The sequence below is a fragment of the Lactuca serriola genome, chromosome 1, assembly GCF_051521515.1.
Source record: "Lactuca serriola cultivar US96UC23 chromosome 1, Lser_US96UC23_V15, whole genome shotgun sequence".
Classification (NCBI taxonomy): Eukaryota; Viridiplantae; Streptophyta; class Magnoliopsida; order Asterales; family Asteraceae; genus Lactuca; species Lactuca serriola.
Window position 1 is genome coordinate 51331224 of NC_136408.1, and position 21967 is coordinate 51353190.

At 35.2% G+C, this 21967-nt stretch overlaps 3 protein-coding genes across 3 annotated transcripts; 1 reads left to right on the forward strand and 2 right to left on the reverse strand.

The window, feature by feature from the left end:
- Window positions 1–3916: 3916 nt before the first annotated feature.
- On the forward strand, window positions 3917–4360 carry LOC145054814 (uncharacterized). Its single transcript, XM_079003075.1, has one exon. The coding sequence runs from the start codon at window positions 3917–3919 to the stop codon at window positions 4358–4360; it is 444 nt and encodes a 147-aa protein (XP_078859201.1).
- A 312-nt stretch (window positions 4361–4672) lies between these two features.
- LOC145088070 (ubiquitin-conjugating enzyme E2 32-like) lies at window positions 4673–6738 on the reverse strand. The gene is made up of 5 exons (XM_079026278.1): window positions 6518–6738; window positions 5814–5945; window positions 5598–5682; window positions 5355–5518; window positions 4673–5273 (listed from the first exon to the last, which is right to left on the reverse strand). Exons 1-5 carry the CDS (start codon window positions 6623–6625, stop codon window positions 4854–4856), a joined length of 909 nt encoding a protein of 302 aa, XP_078882404.1. The 5' UTR covers window positions 6626–6738; the 3' UTR covers window positions 4673–4853.
- Window positions 6739–7999: 1261 nt separating this feature from the next.
- Window positions 8000–9927, reverse strand: LOC145088077 (FAD/NAD(P)-binding oxidoreductase family protein). Its single transcript, XM_079026282.1, has 4 exons — window positions 9623–9927; window positions 9061–9365; window positions 8757–8967; window positions 8000–8667 (listed from the first exon to the last, which is right to left on the reverse strand). Exons 1-4 carry the CDS (start codon window positions 9872–9874, stop codon window positions 8131–8133), a joined length of 1305 nt encoding a protein of 434 aa, XP_078882408.1. The 5' UTR covers window positions 9875–9927; the 3' UTR covers window positions 8000–8130.
- Window positions 9928–21967: the final 12040 nt, after the last annotated feature.

A 21967-nucleotide genomic window follows, 5' to 3' on the forward strand; every position in this document is an offset into this window, starting at 1 on the left:
TACACCGGAGGGTAGGTCGAGCACCCCATATATGCTTGACAGGGTAGGTCGGGCACCCAGATATGCCTGACAGGGTAGGCCGAGCACCCAGATATGCCTGGCAGTATGTTATTATGTGGTATGATGGGGGGAACTCACTAAGATTCGTGCTTACGGTTTTCAGTTTTTGTTTCAGGTACTTCTTCAAAAGGAAAGGAGCTGACATGATCATAGTGCATCACACTATGATTTCCGCATTATGAGATCTTTGGGAGTTGTACTTTGATATTACTTTTCTATGACATGTGTTGGGTTATTTGAAATACTAGTTTTTGATTATGAAATGAGTTGGCACTGTTGATGTTTCATACTACTGTTTTTATAATTACTTAATTATAAATGGAATTCTTGGTTATGAATTTTGGGATGTTACAAAGTCCTAATGTCCAAAACGTAGATGCAAGTTCATAATGACGTCTTAAGCCATAAAGTTGCAAACTTTATGCTTTTGTATGCACGGATGGGGCTCAAACCATGAATTAAGTCCATTATCTCGCTTAGATGGTTACTAGCACTTTCATGGTGGAGTCTTAACCACCAAGATCTGATTTTTATGACTCAAAACACTTCCAAGAGTCTAAAAGGACAGCCCAAATGGCATGGAGTTGCTCATACTCCAAGAAACCACGTTAAGGGCCAAAAGATGCCATATTTTACCCTAACCCTAGATCTAAGCTTACAATGGTCAAGATTCAAAATTTATACCTTCAATGGGCTAGAAATGGTGCCAAACTTCTGGATCTACAAGCTCCTTCTTCTCCTTTTCTTCTTTCCAAACTTACTTCTTCTTCAAAACCAACAAAGATAAAAATAACCAAGGTAAGCTCAAAGATGCACTCAAGCAAGCTAGGGTTCGAGATTTGCACTAAAAGGACAATGGAGGTTGAAAGGGTAAAGATCTTGAGGGGCTTAAGGACTTTAAATAGGGTTGAAACCCTAAAAGTTAGGGTTTTCCCTTCGCTCGATTACACCTAGCATACGCCAGGGATCCCCCAATGGCGCGCATGCAACGAGCACGCCGTGCGTACCTAATGTACGCCCAACGTATTCATAAATCCTCTATCACCTTAATCTTGAATTAAAATAGACTAAGTCAAAAACTTCATACCTGGCGACTCGGGTGCTACAATTCTCCTCCACTTGAATCAGACTTCGTCCTCGAAGTCCGCTGCGGGAAATAACTTTAGGTAATGCTCCCTCATCTCGTCCTTCGTCTCCCACGTCCATTCTGAGACCTTTTGGTGTTGCCACTGCACCTTAACCAACTCAAAAACCTTGTTCCACAAGGTTTTCGTCTTCCTGTTGAGGATCGCTACAGGTATCTCAATGCAGTTCAGGCAGTCGTCCACCTGAATGTCCTCCAATGGAACCACTGCGGAATCATCAGTCAAACTTTTCCACAGCTGCGATACATGAAAAGTGTTGTGAATCTGACTGAGCTCCTCCGAAAGTTCCAATTGATACGCTACCCTGCCAACCCAGGCTATAATCCTGAAAGGACTGATATACCTGGGGCCCAACTTGCCCCACTTCCTGAATCGAATGACACTTTTCCAATGTGACACCTTCAGGTGAACCATATCCCAACCTGAAACTCCAAGTTTGATTGGCGCTTTTCGGTATAACTTTTCTGCCGACTCTGATCTATTTGAAGTCTACTCCGAACCTGCTGAATCAACTCAGTAATCATGAGTACCACCTCGGTACTCCCCATAAATCGCTGACCGGCCTCATCCCAGCATATCGGGGTCCTGCACTTCCTCCCATAGAGCATCTCAAAAGGAGGTTGATCGATGATGGCATGATAGCTATTGTTATACGAAAATTCCGCTAACGAAAGATACGTATCCCAGCTGCCACCGAAATCCAAAACACATGCTTGTAGCATGCCCTCCAATGTGTGGATGGTCTGCTCGCTCTGACCATTCGTGCTAAAATGCAGACGAGTACCCAACTCGTCGTGGAACCTCTTCAAAAATTTGGAAGTAAAACGGGCGTCCCTGTCAGAAACCACAAATATTGGCACCCCATGCCGTGCTACGATTTCCCTGATGTATACCTCAGCCAACTTCTCTGCGGAGATGCTCTCTTGAATCGGAATAAAATGCGCGCTCTTGGTAAATCGATCCATAATGACCCAAATCGAACTTGCTTTGCGCGCAGTCCGAGGCAACTTCGTAATGTAATCCATGGCGATCTCCTCCCATTTCCAAAAGGGAAAATCCAACGGTTGCATCTTGCCATGAGGTTGTTGATGTTTGGCCTTGACTTTCCTGTAAGTCAATCACCTCTGCACATACCAAGCTACATCTCGCTTCATGCTGGGCCACCAATAATCAGGACGGAGATCTTTATACATCTTCGTCACCCCAGGATTTGTGGGCCTCCATCAGAATCTGACGCACACGACCCCAGTACGAAACCCATACTCTCCGATGGAGAGTCAATAACCCTCGGCTATCATAATCAAAGGAACCCACCTGACCCACTGTGCGCTCACTCTTTCGGTGCTCGTCATTCATAGCCTCAATCTGTGCCTCTTGAATCTGCTCCAAAAGCGGAGTAATCACTGTCATCCTCAGACAAATATCTCTGATCGGAGCGGCCACTGCCTTGAGGCTAATAACATCGTCCACCACATTAGCCTTCCTCGGATAGTAAATGATATCACAATCATAATCATTCACCACATCCAACCACCGACGCTGCCTCATATTCAAATTCAGCCGATATATTTTAACTATATACTATATTAATATATAAAATCAGACATTTTATTAAAAAACGATGACATTAAACATTTCAAAATTAAGATTTCAAACATAATTAAAGGATATTTCTTTAAAAAAATGAAAAAAAAAATCAAAATATAACTCTGAAATTTAAGATCTAGTCTGGAATGGGGCATTTAAAATTCCAAAAAAAAAAAAAAAAAAAAAAAAAAAAAAACGAGTGGTTGTTTTAAAAAATTTTTGAATATAAAGAATATAACCAGTAGTCTAGAATGAGAAAAATACGGAGAAAATTGTTATTTTTCAAAAAATAAAAAGAAATTGTTTTCTTTAAAAAAACTAATTTATATAGCTATATATATATATAACTATTATTATTACTCTAAATCAATATAATTTAAAAGAAAAAAAAATCCATAAATTTGGTTTGCATGAATGGTTCCATCCCTGCACGTGTGATACAGAGTATGGTAACGAGAGGGGCTACGTATAGTCCGTTGTACTACTTGAGTTGCAGAACTTACAACACGCCTTTGGCTGGGGTATAGCCTCAACCTATCCCTGCAGTTTTACATATATAGCCCTGTCCTAAGTGGTTGTCATTACTTATATAGGTCTCCCCTTTTAAAGTCATCCTAAACACACAATTTTCCTTTGTTCACATTTCCTAAAAGGTTAAATAAGTCATTTCGTTAATCAAATAAAAAAATTATCAATTTGTTGCTTTCATCATTTTCTCAACGTACAACATTATATCGATTTAGATCGTAATTTGGTAAGGTATTGATACAGTTGACCATGGTCTGATTTCCTTGAATCGAGGCCATTCACTCACATTTAACTACTTTTGTGCATTCCATACTTACATATATCAGTTTATTTAGGTTAAAACTCAAAACACTTTCACAATGAAATCAAATAACACTTTCATTTCCATCACCTTCTTTTCCATTTTGTTATTCCATTCCATCCACGTTTCACATTCCAAACCTTCCAAGAAAACCAATCCATACACAAGTTCGAAAAATCCCCCAATGCTCATTCCAAGACTCGAAACATGGGCTCGAGCAATGCAATTGTCATTCCATTCCATCTCAGAGCCACAAATACGATCACACTCGGAATACCAATCCCGATCATCCGGAATGGTATCAATACCATATCGAGAGACACCGGAATCCAATTCCGATTCCGATTCCGACGCCTACCCATTCCTAGACGGGAATTCCGACGTGTTGGAGAAAACAATGAAATCTATCGCATGGTTAATCAAACTCGGGTCAATTCACGCTCAAAGACTTTCAAACACAGTAGTGAACCCGAAAGATGAAGACAGGATCTTGAAAAGTTGTAAAGATAGCTACGATAATGCGTCTAGCAATCTCCAACAAGCAATGAAAGCATTGTTGTCTAAAGATGTTGATCGAATGAAATCAATGCTTAATGCTGTTTTTTCCAATATAGGAGATTGTAGAGACGAGTATTCGGGTAAAAGTAAAACTTCTCCATTTGCTACTTATGATGATAAGGTTACAAAGATGACTAGTAATTGTCTCACTGTTCTTGATTTGGTCCATGAACACCGTTGATCAATGCATTTATCAGTTACAGATACCAATAAAACCGATATCATTCCTGAATGGCTGAATTAGTATTCATGAATCATGATGTTTGCTTTTGTTAACTTGAAGCCCATTGGGCCGATTAATCCCATTGAGGTTTGTGTTACAGATTAGTGTTGGTTTGAAGAATAAATAAAGATGAGAATGTAATCCATAAAACATTTGTTGATATTTAGACAATTTTCTTTTGTTGGAATGATTTTACGTTTTATTAGAAGATATAATTATTACTTATTGAACGAAATCAAAATACAAAAGCAAAATATGCGATAGTTACACTTACACAAGAGTTATATAGGATTAATTTTATAGGTTATTATATACAAATTTGTGGCACAATGTGAAAACAGAATTACAAAAATGTAGCACAAATGACAGAAAATATATATAGATATATAAAGAAAATTCGTAAATCCAGACATTAATTCTCAATTTCTGATGTCTGAAAGATATTCACATTTCAAGATTGACCCATGAACACTGCACCATGTCCACTAGCTTTCATGAACTTCTTCAACAGAAGAACAGCAATAGCAAGGGCGAGTCCGACTGCCGCCCATGTGAACAGGCGGTCATCCGCCGGTTTCTGAACTGTTGATTGGTGGTGGTGCTGCTGCTGCTGCACCACCACAGCCGGTACTGGAGGAGGAGCAACCAGAGCCGCCTGCTCTGGTACCCTTGGGACGTCGGCTTCTGTGTTGTTGTTTAAGGGAGCTTCAGGTTGTTGTTCTTCGGGTTCAGTTATCTCTGTATTAGCATTTGGTGGAGTCACCGGAGCTTCACCGGATTGTTCAGTGGCGGCGGCAGATGGTGGTTCTGCAGATTCCGGTGAGTTGGGGTGAGGGACTGGTGGTGCCTTACTGATCATGTACTCATGAATCTGCATATTCACAAAATTGAAAATTATGGTAAAATTTGTTTAATATTGGAATGTAAGGGTAAAATGGTCATTTAGTAAGACCTCATCAATGAGCTTTTGACGATCTGGAGAACCAAAAGTTGGGGAAGATTCACGAGATTTAACAGCAAGAACACGTCTTTCTTCTTTCTTGTAATCTAATGATCCCAAAGCACCATTTGGACTAGTGGGCATGAATGCAATTAGTGCTGTTAAAGCAGTTCTAACTGCAATTCAAGAGATTATTAGTTTTGGTTTAGTCAACAACTTGTTTGACCTAAAAAAAAGTCAAAATCAGATACTTACCACTCCATGATGGTTGCCAATGTTCAGGATGATGATTTGATATGCTTAAGCAGATCTTTGTCTGAGTTTCAAAACGTCCATTTGGCTGAAATTAACAATGACAACAAGTTTATACTTTACACAATTGAATTACTTATAGGTGATTTGATATGCAAGTAAATTTGGAAGATAATATTGGTTTAAAGTTGGAATTGAAACTAAGAAAATGATGATTACCGTTAATAACATAAAAGATGGTGGTTTGAATGGGTACTCTGAAGGCAATTGAATTCGACCATGATAAATTCCTCCTTCAAATTCTGTATCATTTGGTCCCCTAATTGCAAATTGCCATTCAAAGATATTCTCCTGTGTAAAAAACATATAGAGCGTAATTAGAACACCACTTCATGAAGTTCATAAACAATTATGAGGTTTATGTTGAAAATGGAAGTCCAATGTTGGTTAGGTGATAAACTGATAATTCACATTTTGAAATAGCAACGCAATAGATTGTCTACAAGGTATCATAGCCTGGGTCAGTTTTGAGACTACTCGCATTCAAAACATGAAAACTTCGAAAAATTTAAAGCTGTTTAACTCAACGAAAACCTAGCTTTTGATTCGATTGAAACAAATCGAGTAAATTATTGAAATCGAAGAATCCGTTTGTAATAGATGACAATTTTGAAATTTGTTTCATTTTTCATCAGATCACAATTCAAATGATGTTAAATATGATGTTAAATCGAACGAAACACGCCATGGAATTAAGAAAAGAGCATAGTTCAGCTAACATCGCACAAAATTCAATTTAATCTATAGAAACCCTAACTGCACCTAATCACGAAAGGGTGAGAACCTTGTTACAGTTACGCCGCAGCAAAATGGAAAACTGAGACATATTAGAACGAAGATACATGAAATTTCAATTGGATTACCTCAAGGGGAAGGCTCATGAAATCGTCAGATGGGTTTGATTGCATCTCTTTCAACTCCTGTAAAATTCTTTTCACCGATGGATTCTTCATATTATATTTCTCCGCCATGGTTGTTTCCTCTTTTGTTAACAGTATCTGATCCTAAATCAGATTCACAACGAAAAGGCTGAAGATTGTGAAGAAAATTGGGAGGAGGAAGGTGGAAACAAGAAATAAATCTCCTGTGAAACCAAATGATAGAAGGGGTAAAAGGGGGCAGGTGTTGACTCACACGTCGCCTGTATTACGTGGCAGCTGATGATTGGTGTAGCATCATCGAAGCAATGTAATAAATATTTAATTTTTGCTTTTTTAATGTTTTTAACTGATACAGTTGGATTTTGAGAAATATATCTGCTCTAAAATATTACAACAATTTAAATTTAAATTATACATAAAAATGAATATTATATTCTTTGGATTTGAAAATTTGTATGTTTGCATTATATAGAAATAAATTATAAAAACTGTCCATATAATTTATATAAAAGTATTTGTGTATATTAATTTTAGAAACCGTCCGTATGTAAAAAAAAAAAAAAAAAAAAAAAAAAAAAAAAAAAAAGAGGTTACAAAAATGATCTCTATCTAATAGAAAATTTATAGATTATAACCCCTCAAAATGGATGTAATTGTATCCTGGTTTAAATCCAATTATCTTTTATAGATGAAAAAAAATGATTTGTGAAGATTTCTATGAAAGATCACATCAATAGAAAATTCTAATTTATCAGGGAAAATTTTGCAAAACTAAAGTAGTATGTTCTGAAAAGGCCTGAAAAATAATTACAGATATAGGTTAAAATTGAATAAGAAATGTTGTTAGCTAAATATTGTTGATGGGTCAGTATTTGTAGTTTTGTACCTTAGGTGGCACAAATTACTTCTTGTGGGGCTTATTTGTATGTATACTGAAAGTATATTTATTCTGATTTCGTTCTTTTACAAGAAAATCCCACTAACAAAATTTGATGGTCAAAATGAATTATTCAAAATTATTATTTGAGAAAATGACAAAATTAGATACATTTGGAAATGCTTTCACAAAATATCCATCTTTTTTACTTTTTCCTCAAGAGTGAAGATGACCACCGATTTCCCCTTAAGGCCCAATCTAAAAATCTAATCTCACTACTTTCCATTAAGACCCAATTTAAGCATTTTTTTTTTAGATTTAAAAAAAATTACACCAATTTTTTTTCCTTTTAAAATCTTTCACAATCTAACACTCATTTTTATACTATAAAACTACTTTTTGGTGCAGCAAAGATTATTGAAGATATCAACAAAAAAAAAAAAAAGGATGGCAATTTTTTTTTTTGAAAAGCAATGATTTTTGCAATAAGATGAACCTATTCCAGTGAAGAACAACTTCACAGTATAAGTACACTATTTTTAGTGGAAACCACACAAAAACAAACAAACAAATTTCGTAGCATGAAATAGTTTTGAAATTTGTGGTTGTCTTTTTCTCTTATTTGTATGTATAGTGAAATATTAATGGTCAAAATGAATTATACAACATTGTTAACTATACATGATCATAACTAACAACCTATTTAATTACAACACGTCTACAACTTCGAGCTATATTTACTTGCATCAATTGTAGTACTCAAACCCAAAGGCACATCATCAAACCCCGGCATATTTTTCTGTTGAAGAACACCTAATTCTTCTAAAGTAGCATTTTTCGGATCAAAAGCCTTCCCATTATCCAAAACCAGACCCTGTTTAATCCGACCCAATCTTCGTGAATGTAAGACTTGTTTTGAAGTAACTGGAACCCTAATCGACTGATATTCTCGTAATCCAGCCACTAAGTTTTCAACTCCTGATTTCATAAGACATTGACCTAAAACTGATGCATCTAAGATAGACATGTTTGTGCTTCTCAAACCATGTGGTGTTGTTGGGTGGGCTGCGTCTCCAATAAGCACCACTGGGCCCCACACGATTTGTTTTAAAGGGTTGCAATCGTATATGACGTTTAAAAATGGTTGTTTGGTTTCTTTTATGATTCTTGTGAGTTCAGGTACCCATACTTTTTGTGCTTCATCTTGCATTTTCTTGATCATGTTGTTGCTTACTTTCATAGTTACAGAATTCCCCTAAGAATTTATTGGAATGCAAATTAGATAGGGGAAAATATGGTGAAGCTATTCATTAAAGATCAAAAACTGGATAAAATATTAATCACCTTAAGTTGTGGCTCTGGTTGATTAACATACCAAATCCAGTTGATCCTTTTGTTCAGAAGCTCATAAAACACGCTATGAGTTCCATTACCCAAGTCAAAATATAGGCACTTCCCCAAATCTGGGTAAACTTTTTTCAAGTCAACTAAAATTTCTGATTTTTCATCATCTGAAAGATCCAAAACCCCTCTCCAAGCACAGTAACCAGAGTACCTAACATCATTGTTAACTTTACATTAATAAACAAATGGAAAATATTCAGAAGAAACATGTTAAGATACTTCAAATTCATCTTGGATTACAAACCTCAATTTGAGGTCAGGAAGGAATGTCTGGCGAATTGAAGACATACAACCATCTGCTGCAACTAGCAAATCCCCAACAATCTCAATCATTTTTCCTGTTTGAAGGTGTTTACATTGAACTTTAACAGATTTTTTGTCATCAGATACATGGAATGATAGAAACAAATGGCCCCAGAGGAATATATCTCGAGGGAGTGCCTTGTATAAGAGACCATGAAGATCAGACCAGTACGCAGCCCTGAAATTGAAGCTCTCATCTCTTGTCAACACGCGACTGATTTTTTTCTCTACATCGGTAGCTTGGTTCTGTAATAAAATAGTATCAAAGAGGTAGAAGTTACCAACTTTTTCCCCCAAAATCAACTATTGATGTTGATTTTGAAGTTACATACTGATACTGGTATATTTCACTTCAATGGTAACTCATGTGTGCAACAACCAATTGTTTAGAAGCAATTTAGACTAACTAAAAAGTAAAAACTTCCAGGGCCAGATTAGCATTTGTTCTTTAACTTGTAATCAAGCTTGGATTAGAAACAAATTCGGGATGAATATATACATACCTGATCGATTGTGAGTGGTAAGGTATGATTGTTGAGAAGATTATCGGATTGTTGCTGTGGAAGCCATGAATTGATTATTCTTCGAGCCAACGGATCGAGGCCTAGCCCGGCGCCCGTTGGACTTCCGGTAGGAGGAGCGGTGGTTTTCTCCAGCACCATAACTTCCCACCCTGCCGATAACAGCGCGTGCGCGGAGCATACTCCTGCTATGCTCCCTCCGACCACCACCGCCCTCCCCTTACTCTCTTTCATCTACGGCCTCCTCACCCTCTCTCTCTCTCTCAAACTCGACAGATGATAGGACCAGATAGAACGCCACTATTAAATAATTTGATTACACTATCACTTTAACCCCTCTACTATGAATGTATTGCAATTGAAATCTCTGCAGCTAAAATGGATAGAAAAAAAAAAAAAAAAAAACATTTTAGTATTTTTACATTTTTGATTGACGATCACACGTTTAATTACTAAACTAGCCAAAATCTTTAACTTATCAGTTTTTAGTTAAAAAAAAATTAGCATTTATCTCAAACTAGCTTTTAAAACGTAAATAATTAAGTGGTCTACCGTCAACGCCGCATTAACTATGGTCAACGATAAGGGTGTTCATAACCGGATATTCGAAAATTCAGATATCCGAATTTTCGGATAGTTGATTTTTGATATCCGATTCCGCATCTTAAATTTTAGATATCTGAAATTTTGGATACGGATTCGGATACCAAAACGGATATTTGAAAATTTTGAATTTTTGTTCAAATTTGAAAAGCATATGAAATTTTTATATTAGAAATACATATTTTTAAACTAGAAAAACATATGAGGTAATATAGGTATTTAATTAAGGGTATTATGAACATGTTTTAGTTACTAATATTCATATTATAAGACACATGTGATTAAAATAAGGGCTTTTGACTTAAAAGTCCCTAAGTTTTTTAAATTTGTTCGGTTTCGTCCCCGCGACGAATTTTGGTGCGTTAATGCCCAACATTTGGGATCTTTTTTGTCAAAAACGCCATTTAGCAGTTCATCTAGTAACATCCGATGACACGCCTCTCATTTACATCTTGTCCGTTAGACATCGAGAACACAAATACACATCACCTTTACACCAAAACGTGCGTTTTCTCCATTTCTCCACAAAAATCATCATTGTCGCCCATATTTCTCTGCATTTTCAAAGTTTTTTAGGGTTTGATTGTTATCAGAAGCTCGAGTAAAGAAGAAAACAATAATCAGTGTTGATAGTGTAAGTCAAGTAAAGAAGACGATCATCACAGATTAGGTATTTACGATTTTGGACTAAATTTCATTTTTTTTCCTTTGAGCTCTTAGTTAAAATGACGTTATGTAACCTTGATTTTATGTAGGAGTGAAGGATGGCTTCATCAGAGGAAGAATGGAACGATCAATTTGTTGCTTTGAACGAACCTTTTGCTAGGTTGAACGAGATGGACTTTGAACTACATGGTATTTACATGGACCATGAACCAAAGGATGAGTTCGTGAGAACACTAGATAAGTGTAAGGATAAGTTCTTGAATGTATTACTTAATGATGCTAATCTTCGTAATGCATGTATGTCTGATGAAATGAGAGCACGAGTATATCATGAAAATGATTGGGAAAGCGATAAAGATGATGAGCAAGAAGTACAACCTAAGTATAGGGTTCATGATCCCAACATCAAATGGGACAAGATGGAACCAAAACTTGGCGATATATTTAAATCCGCTGAGCAACTTAAATTTTGTATTGCAAACTATGTTGTGTCCCATGGGTATCAATTTTATTTCGCCAAGTGTGATACTATTACAATTATTGCAAAATGTGGGAAAATAAATGAAGACAACCAATGCCCTTTAAGATTGTATGTTGCTTGGATGTACAAGGAAAGGTTATTACAAATCAAAACTATGACTATGATCCACAAATGCTCTAGGTCATTCACGTTTGGTTCAATTGTGTTTCCTGAATGGGTTGGGAGACATTACATGACTAAGATTGCAAACAAGCCAAAGATTAAGCTTAGGGAGATGATAAGTGATATTAAACGGACATTTAGATGTGATGTGTCTATTGGCCAATGTAGGAGGGCAAAAAAATGGGTAAAAGAGTTAATTGAAGGAAAGTTAATTAAGCATTATGCAAGAATATGGGACTACTCCTATGAGCTTTTAAGATCAAACCCAGGGTCTACTTGCAAGGTTAGTGTCATCAACAACCCTGATGGAAAGAGATATTTCCATAGATTTTATATTTGTTTTAAGGCTTTAGGTAGTGGATGGAAAAGTGGTTGTAGAAAAGTGATTGGTTTGGATGGATGCTTCTTGAAAGGTGAGGTGAAAGGTGAACTGTTGACAACAATTTGAAGGGATGCAAACAACCAAGTCTATCCAATAGCTTGGGTTATTGTAGATGTGGAGAATAAACCTAATTGGACTTGGTTTTTGGAGCTTATACGTGATGATCTAATGTTGGATGGTGGTAGAGGGTTGGTTATCATATCAATCAACATAAGGTACTTTTAGTTGCTATGTTTTGTATTAATATACTATATAATTGAAATGTTTTCTATTAATATTCAATGTACTTATATGTTTCAGGGCTTATTGGAAGCTGTGAAAGACATTTTGCCACATGTGGAGCACATACAATATGCTAGACACATTTATGCAAACTTCAAGAAGGCTTACACCGGATTAGAATTCAAAAGACTTTTATGGGCTTCAACAATGAGTTGTGTAGAAGGAGACTTCAAGAAACATATGGGTGAAATAAAGAAGCTTAGTCCTGGTACATATGAGTATTTGATGTCGAAACAGCCTAGAACTTGGTGCAGAGCTTTCTTTACTCTAGGGTTTGCATGTGAAGCAGCTGGGAATGGAATCTCATATTGCTTTAACTCCATCATAATAGAGCTAGGAAAAAGCCTTTGATAACAATGCTTGAGGAGATAAGAATTTGTTCACATGACTGATAAGTGTAACAAATGGAAGTCCAATGTGTGCCCAAATATGTTGAAAAAAATGAACCTTTTTGGGAAGTATATGAGGTATGTATTATTTAGCCAATTACATTTGTATTTTATAAATCAATGCTCTTATGTTAATGTTTTTAAATTTAGGTGCCAATTTCAGGTTTTGGATGGTTATTCATAGCCAAGGTTCAGTGTTCGAAGCTAGGTTTAATTATGAAAGTTTAAAGGTAGACTTGGAGGCCAGGACTTGCACATGTAGGCTTTGGGATCTTTCTGGAATCCCTTGTGTTCATGCAAATGTTGTCATTAACTATATCCATAAGACAACTGATGGATGTTAATGAATGTTTCTCAAAAGTCAAGTTTATTGAATGTTACCAAAGTAACATAATGCCTGTCAATAGGAGCAATTTATGGGAACAAACTCCCTTCCAAAAGCCTTTGCCACTAATAGCTAGAAGAATGCCATGAAGACCTGCCACCAAAAGGAGAAGGCATTCAAGTGAAAAAGAGACCAAGTTTGCTACTGCAAGAGTTAAAGTATCCAGAACTGTGAGGTGTGGTAATTGCTTTGAATTTGGACATAACAAACAAAGTTGCACAAGTGAAACAAAGCCAAGAGTTCCACATGCAGCCAAAAAAATTGGTAGCCCAAGAAAAAATCAAGAGGAACATGAAAGTGCAACAACTGAAACTCCAATCAATCAAAATGTGGATCCCAATCAAGCATTTGGTTCTAGGAGAAATACTAGAAGGAGGAGTACATAAACCAATAATGAGCCAAATCAACCAACTGCTCAAAGGAGAAAAATAAATAGTATAAAGGGTGGAGGTAAGGGGAAAAAACGTGTGGATAAGGGACAAGTTCAAATTGAGGGACAAAAACTTGTTGGTGAAGGGAAAAACCAGGAAAATGGACAACAAGAGGTTGATGAGGGTATGGTCAATCAAGTTATAGATGAAGTTGTTGAGGGAAAATCTAAGTCACGAAAGCTGAGTGAAATTCTTGATGATGTTGAGGATGGTATAAATGAAATTCTTAGAGACATTCAAGAGAAAGAACCTGAGTTTCTTAAAGGTAATGTGGATAATGTTATACCTAAGAAAATCCAACTGAATGAAGAAGATGTAGCCATGCTACTAGAGTTAGGATACAACATTGGTGAAATTAAAGGGAGTAAAGGGATAACAATGCCATTAGATGACATGTCACCTGTTGAACTGATAATTAATCTCCTATTTATTCTACTTAAATTCAATTTTATTCTATTTGTCCCATATTGTAATTACATGTCATATATTGCCTTAACAGGAATTAGAATTTCAAGAAGGGCATCCAGATGATGTTGAGGTGTTTGTTGATGATGGAGGAGTTGATGCAGGGGAGGAAGCATGGAGTGAAGGTGATGATGAGTGAGTGGTTGCAACTGATAATCATGTAGTGGATGAGGTACAAGTGGAAGCAGGGATTGAAGCTGTTGTTGAGGGAGTGGATGATAGAATCAATAACTTGCCAAACCTGTCTACCAAACCTGTGCATAAGAAAAGGAAACCTTCTGAGAGGATATTGAAGCTAAAGTTGAAGAAGACTGTGTATGACAAAGATGGTAGTGGTTCTAGTGCTACCAAACTTTTCAAGTTGGATTAGTTGGGTAGTGATTATGAAAAAGGGTGAAGTAGGATGTTAACCACTGGCATATGATGCCTTCTTTCTGTATATCTTTTATTATTCCTGGTTTTTGCAGCAAACATCCAATTGTCATATGTGTTGCCTTGATAGACTTGTTTGATAGGCTTTTTGGCACAATTGGATGATTGCTACATGAAACAGTATATGAAACATTATGTAATGCACACCCCTTTTCTATGAAATATGGTTTATGGTACTATTATTCGATTATAGCATCTTACAATAGGTTTGGTTAATTGCATCTTAGGTGTGGATTATAACATCTGACATTTGTTTTTTTATGTTTTATAGCATCATACATTGGTATGGATTAAAACATCTTAATTTCGTATGAATGATATCAGCTGAATTGCCTTATGTCATGACATTATTCAATGCCTAAACTTCCCTCTATTGATATTATTCAATGCCTAAATTGGGTTACCGTTTACAACTTTGCACATACCAAATTAGAAAGACTACAAAAGGATTAGCATTACATTATCATTGTCTAAATTACAGTGATTCCATTTCAAAACACAATTGCATTACATTACCAACCACATTTCAAAAGTGCAATACCAAAATTACATTTTTAGGACAACAATTACAAGCATTATTGCATTAAACATTAACAACCCTGCAACAATTTTCATCAAACCCATCAATTCAACAACAATCTCCATCGAACCCATCAATTCATCTTCTTGTTGGATAGATTTGTTCCCACATTCATCCACCCACTTGAAAAAACGACACCTTGAAGACTCCTAGAAAATAAAAGGGAGAAAAACGTGTAATCAAAACCCTAAAACCATGCTAATAGTAATCATTTCAATTTAACACAAAAATTACAAAATACCTTGAAATTAGGCTATCCCCAAAATTTTCTACCAGGGTTATCTGGTGTTCTTAACACTGCTACGTAGCATTCATCACCACAATAGCATTTAACAAGCTTCGTTCTGCGTGAAGTTGCTGAGTTTGAAGAGGATGCAACCATTGGTGCGTGAAGATGCTCTGATTAGGGCTACGTAAATGAGGGAGGGAGGACGAAAGTCGTTGGGATTCCCTTTTTTATAAGGGTATTTCTTTAACAGGGTGGATGTCACCGGATGACCGGCTCCAAACATGCTAAATGACGTTTTTGACAAAAAGAGCCCAAATGTTGGGCATTAACGCACCAAAATTCGTAGTGAGGACTAAACTTGTTGAATAATAAAAAGTGACCCTCTTGAACTTCAGCTACCGCAGCCAATATGCCACCGCGGTCAAGTGTCTTCATCAGCAATCGCAACCGCAGTCTCTTTCTATCGCAGTTTTACTAGATTACTTTACTTTGTCTTTTTATAATACACTCTATTGTCCAGTATGCCTTGCATGGCTACTCTTAGAGTCGTAGTCTAGTGTAGTTCATGAGTCTCTATAAAATAGAGCTCATTCTCTTGTATACAATATCAGATTAATCAATCAATATGCATCTTATTCTGAATTGAAATCTCTCAAGTTATCTTTTCTATCTTTTTTACTCACTCTTCTTACTCTCATAATCGATCACAACCTCTCATCGGAGCAAGTCTTCTGTCACTTAATCACTAAGTATGATCTCATTTATTAACTTGGTTTAAATGCATTCCTCGTTAAGAATCAGCTTAAATGTATACTTGATATAACAATTGCTGTCGTTTACTTTTCTTTACTTTTCCGCAACTAACTATCTAACCTCTAACTCTAAATATTATTGTGGAGCTTTTAGATCCTTCGAGATTAACTATTCCGCAATATACTTGTTCTAACGTTTGTTCAAGTGTGTTTCTAAGTTTTTCTCTCAACAAAACCGAATAAATTTTGAAAACTTAGGGACTTTTAAGTCAAAAGCCCTTAAAATAACAAAGAATGTATAAATTAAAATCAAAAATTTCGGATATCAGATATCTGAATTATCTGAAAAATCTGAAAAACTTTATCCAATTCCGATTCCGAAAAATCGGATATCCAATATTTCGGATATCCGATTTTTTGGATAATTCGGATTCAGATTTCGGATCGGAATTTTGGATACGGATATTTTTGAACACCCCTAGTCAACAGCCGGTTGACTACTCTTTGGGGGCATTGGAATATTGTTTGATGGGTTGTCTACTCTTTCAGGGCCCGTCACCCCAAAATATATAAAGTTGTAATTTTTAGTTTTGCTCATTTTGTGTGTGTTTGAAGTTTGATATTATCTCGATGGAGCCTTCAAAGAACAACCATGTGTCTCCAAATCTTGATTTTTTTTCTTGTTTAGTTTGAAATTAGTCGATACGTTTGTTTTTTGGAAAAAACAAAAATAAAATAAAATAAAACCATAGGTTCCTAAGAAACTTACGTTGTACATGCGTTCAATATACAAAACGTGCATCAAATACTTGTACACCGTAACTTTTTGGGCAAAACAATAGACCATTAAGAGGATATCGTAGACCATTTTACGGTATACGGTTTTGTTTTGCAAAAATGAAAAAAAAATTACTTAAATATATAACCCGAAATCGTAGACGATTTAGGCGAAAGAGTACACGGTCTTGATGGCTATTTTGGGCTAAGTCTTAAATTTTGGCTAAAAATAGAAAAGTCATTAGGGAATTTGGCTAGATTAGTAATTGCATCTTATCTAGCATGAGTAATTGGCCCACTCGGACCAAATTGAATCGAGAGCAGTGCCAAATCAATTCAATTTTCGATTCTTAATATTAGGTGACCGTCTCCGACCTCGTAACGACTTCAGGCCCCAACTTTGTCATATATCATATATAAAAATTTATTTGAAACAATGAAAAAGAGTTACTGAGTTGTCAAAGGAGTTTACTCTCGGTTAAAGGGCTTTGTTCAAATCTTTTTTGCTTAATTTTTAATATCTCGGGCTTTGAAGTTATCTTTTTTGCTTATTTTTTAGTATCTCTCTTGTTGTTTGCCGAATTAGCTCAACTCAATGATTCATACCAACATTCTCATTGATCAAATATGTGCTTACATATGTTTTCTCTCTAGTTTCTCTAGTGTTTCAAGTGAAACAGTGTTTACAAGTACATAAGAAGCCATTATATATAGGGTAAAGGTTCTGTAAGCCAAATGTTGTAACTTGTAAAAGTTATGTACATAACTTCTACTTATGAAAAAGTTAAATGTAAGAAACCTATCATTATTCTATGAGTTACAACACCCCCTTTGGGTGATTAGATTTACATTGAATTATACTTGTACTTCTTTGTCTTGTATCTTCAGATAATACATCAAACATTCTCCTTGTTAAAAACCTTACTGACGGAAACCTTTTGGGACAAAAACTTTGGTCGGGGGATAAAAGACTATGATCTAGATGTCTTGAGTGAAGGAAATAACCATACATGTAGTGCCTCATTAAAACCTTGTTAAAAGAAAACCTAGTGGAAGAAAAACTATAAACGAATGACAAAAGAGTACACAATGGTTAAAGAATTCAAGTGGATACTCCCCTTAATTTCATGAATCCTTAGTGAGAATGGATTATATTTTGTGTCTCGTTAAAAATAACTTTGTCAAGGTAAACCCAATGGGACAAAACCCTTTAACTAAAGATAAAAAGAGTACACAAGCATTCATCGGGGTGCTCCTCCTTATATACACTCAACAGGGTTTTAAAAATACATCAAGATGCAATCTTTAGTTGCACACAAATGGATTGCGGGAAGCCGCCGGCTTGATTGTACACACCAGCTGGAGATTATGTATTTTTTGAAGATTATGGGATATTATCAAACATTTTGTTGTCTTGTGTTTTGAACAACTTATACATTTTGTGGTTTTTGATAAATGTGAGAATGTGTTTTATGTGGTTTAAAAATGAAAAAAAAAATATTTGAAAATTTAGAGTGTTACATATAAGATGACGTCGATGTTTTGGGTTAGACCTCAATGACGACGTCGAGGTTGCCGATGGAGAGGGTCCACCGGAAGTCCAACTTCGTCGACCACCGGGAAGAGACAAAGCAAAACGGGCGGCGTCTTCAAGCGGAAAAGCAACCGCAACTAGCGACGACGGGCTTGTGGAATCCATTGATAAAACTTTAAGTTTTCTAGAAAGAAAATACAAATCAATAGAGGAATCTCGTCGCCAAAAAATGGCTCTTACCGATCTTCAAATCATAAACACAAAACCTATACCCGATCTCAACCCGAAAAATCTCGCGACATTTCTTAAAATCCAACAACAAGTCCGCGATAAATATGAAAAGTAGGTTATAATATTTATGTTTTAGTTGGTATGTTTTATGTTTTTTTTTAAGTAATTTAGGATAAATAAATAATTTATGATTTTTTTTAAGTAATTTAGGATTTTTAAATTTTTTTTATGTTTTTTTAAATATGTTAAGGTTTTAATATGTGTGTTTTAAAATTAATGTAATGTGGTTTAGTTTAATGTGTGTTTTTATTTGAATTATTTTTAAAATTTAATCTAATAATGTCAAAAAAAAATGAAGTGGTAACTATTTTCAAAGGATAGTGAGTTGGTAGTGGGTTGTAGTGGAGGTGATTTGAGACTATGGTATCACTTTTTGAATAGTAGTTTTCTGTAAAACATTTAATACTGACAAAATTAATTATGAAAGATGTTAGGGAAAATGACTTATAAGGGTAAGAAAGTTTCAAAAACGTTCAAAAAAGACCATTGAAGTTTTTCCTGTTAAAAAAATACCATCTAACTAAAGTATTTGTATAAAAAACACCAATGAAATATACATTTTGTTTAAATTCCACCTAATGTAACCGGTTTTTATGGGTAATTGATGACTTGGATTAAAAATTTGCTGACTTGGTCTAAGAGTAATGACATGGTGAAGTGGGGATGACATGGCATTTAGGGCTACAAAGAAAAGAAAGGGAACGACTTATTTCTTCTTATCCTACTTGTCTTCTCCTGCATCGTCTTCTTCTTGGGGTCTTGTACATAGTTACCTGGGTCGCAACTCAACTCAATTCTCAAAGCGTTTCCAATTGTAATTCCAATCGTTCTAGTCTTTCTGCTTTTGAATGAATTTAACGACTCTTGGCAAAAGACGATTTTAACTCCTTAATTCGTATTCGACAGAGAACTTCCAGTTTAACATTAGAACAGTTAAACGATTTGCATCATTACTTTCTATTCTCTTCTTCTTCAATTTCTGTTAATATGTTCTTTTAGGTTTAATTTCTGAATTGGTGTTTGGAAAAAAATCGCAACACTCCAGAAGATGATAGTGAGACCATATTAGAGGGTAGATTAGACTTTAGAGCTTTGATAGTATAATGGTATAAAGGGATGCAAAAGTATAAATCTTTAGTTATATTGTTCATGTAACAGTAGGGGTAAAATGGTCCATAAACTATCATCAAGCTATAATAATGGAGGGACATGGCCAGAAATAGCAATGTATTTTGAATAATAACAAAATGGACAAAATGATCCATAAATTGTCTATGAACCGTCAACAGGGGCATGGAAATTTACTTATGTGTTAATCTTAATATGATGTAATAAAGTAATATTTTTGAAATGGAATGGGTATAAGTATTTATTTTGGAAACTTGTAGTTTGGAACCAATCTTTATGTAAGAAAGGTAAGACCTTTTCCTTGGTGTGCAACTGGAATGGAATGACTGATTTCACTCACAATTAAAGTCCAAGGTACAAAACTATGAAGGGTTACACCATCATGTTTATTAAGGGACAAAACTATCATTTTTGCCTTATATGAACTATCATTTTTGTCAAGGGTATAACAACAATGTTGGAAAATTTTAACCTTGGTCATAGGGGTATTTTAGTCACACACTTTTAATGATCAAAAAATATGTGTTTTTTATTAACTTTAACCAAAAAAAACTTTGCTTTCATTTTGAACATAAAAACTGCATACACTGTCCCATTTTATTCAGAAACTTAAATATGAACAAAAAAATTGCATTCTGTAACTTCTTATCAATTTACATATAATAACATATTGTATATAGGGGCAATTTGGTCGTAAAAATATGTATGTATGATTAGCCTAACACAAGAGTAGATTCGTCTTTATGCACCTTAATTGACTGTTAAACTGTTAAAATCAATCAATTTAAACAAAAATAACTGTATATAGGGGTAAAATGGCCATAAAGCATAAAATTATAAAAATTGTTGTTTATTTAATGTAGATAATGATATAGTGGTAGGTATATTTCATTCTAACATTATTAAATAACTTGTAGTAATTAATTTCAAATTAAACATAACTTCAAAATTGAATATTTGAACATAGTTTTTTTTAATATTTCATTTCCATTATCTTGAATCAACCATAACAGCCTTCATACAAAAATGAATGGAGCTTCTATTTTCACTTCATGTGTAGTTACAAATAAGTTGAGTTATGTTTGTGGTCAATTGTCCTGCCTTCTCCAACTGCAACAACCTCACCACCTTGAGGCTTCGTTTATGCAGTGGATGGGAGTAATATACCACCTGCACTTTTCTGCTCTACAACCTTTATTTTTACCAACACTCTGTCACCCAATGGTTTCAATGAAGTGTAATTGGGAGCAACGGTAGTAGCAAATTTGACGACCAGACTGAAGGTTGACCTGATTGTCGAACTTCTAAACGGAGAAGACACCACAATCGATTAGGTGGTTTCTATCTCAGACCGTCAAACGAAGGAAGAAAACAAGTCAATTTCAACTGAGCAGCTGCCATTTCCTAAAGCTTGGGGAGAGATTAGGTGGTTGTTGGACGAAAATGGAGAGGATAGAAATCGATTTCAAGAACAGAGAAGAACATAGCAGTCGGCTTTAGCAAGGAATCGATTTCACAAAATGGCGAGGAAACTTGATCGATCGAACCTTACAGACGTCTTAGTGAAAGCCAATTTACAAAACCCTTATTCCACCTGGAGACCCTTAATCCACGTTTACATCCATCTCACATTTTTTCCTTAATTTTTTTTAACAGGTAAAAATGTAAGACATTAACCTATACCTGCCGGTTACCAATGGGTGATATTTGAACAAATCGTTTACTTCTTTGGTGTTTTTTATACATAAGCTTTAGTTAAATGGTCTTTTTTAAACGTACAAAACTTTAATGATATTTTTTGAACATTTTTAAAACATCATTACCCTTATAAGTCATTTTCCCAAGATGTTACTAAGCAGTCATTATGAACATCTACAGTTAGGGTATCAACAAGACATCCCAAAGCCGAAAGATCTTTATTTCCCAGTCGATTAAAGATTTTTAAAGGATTAATGGAGGTCTATATATATAATACACAATTAATGTAAATCCAAGGTATATAACCTTCTTGGAGTTTTATCAACATCATATTTTTTCAAGAAGTAAATTCAGACACCTTCTGCACTTCATCATCTTTTGATAAGAAAATACAAGATTGGTTAATTAGTAGAGATATATTCAAATTGTTTACCAACCAAGATGTGTATAGAATTAAATATTTATGCCATTTTCTCATCATCTACCTCACTAGTTGTAGGATGATATTTCCATTTTGGATTTCATCACAAAAAAGTAGTCAAAATATTCACATATATACTAATTAATATAGGTGGTTCTTCATAATTAAACCAAGCTTGAGAATTACTGCAAGCATAGTGAAAAAAAAATGCGTATTAGTAGCCTGGAAGCAGACCAAAA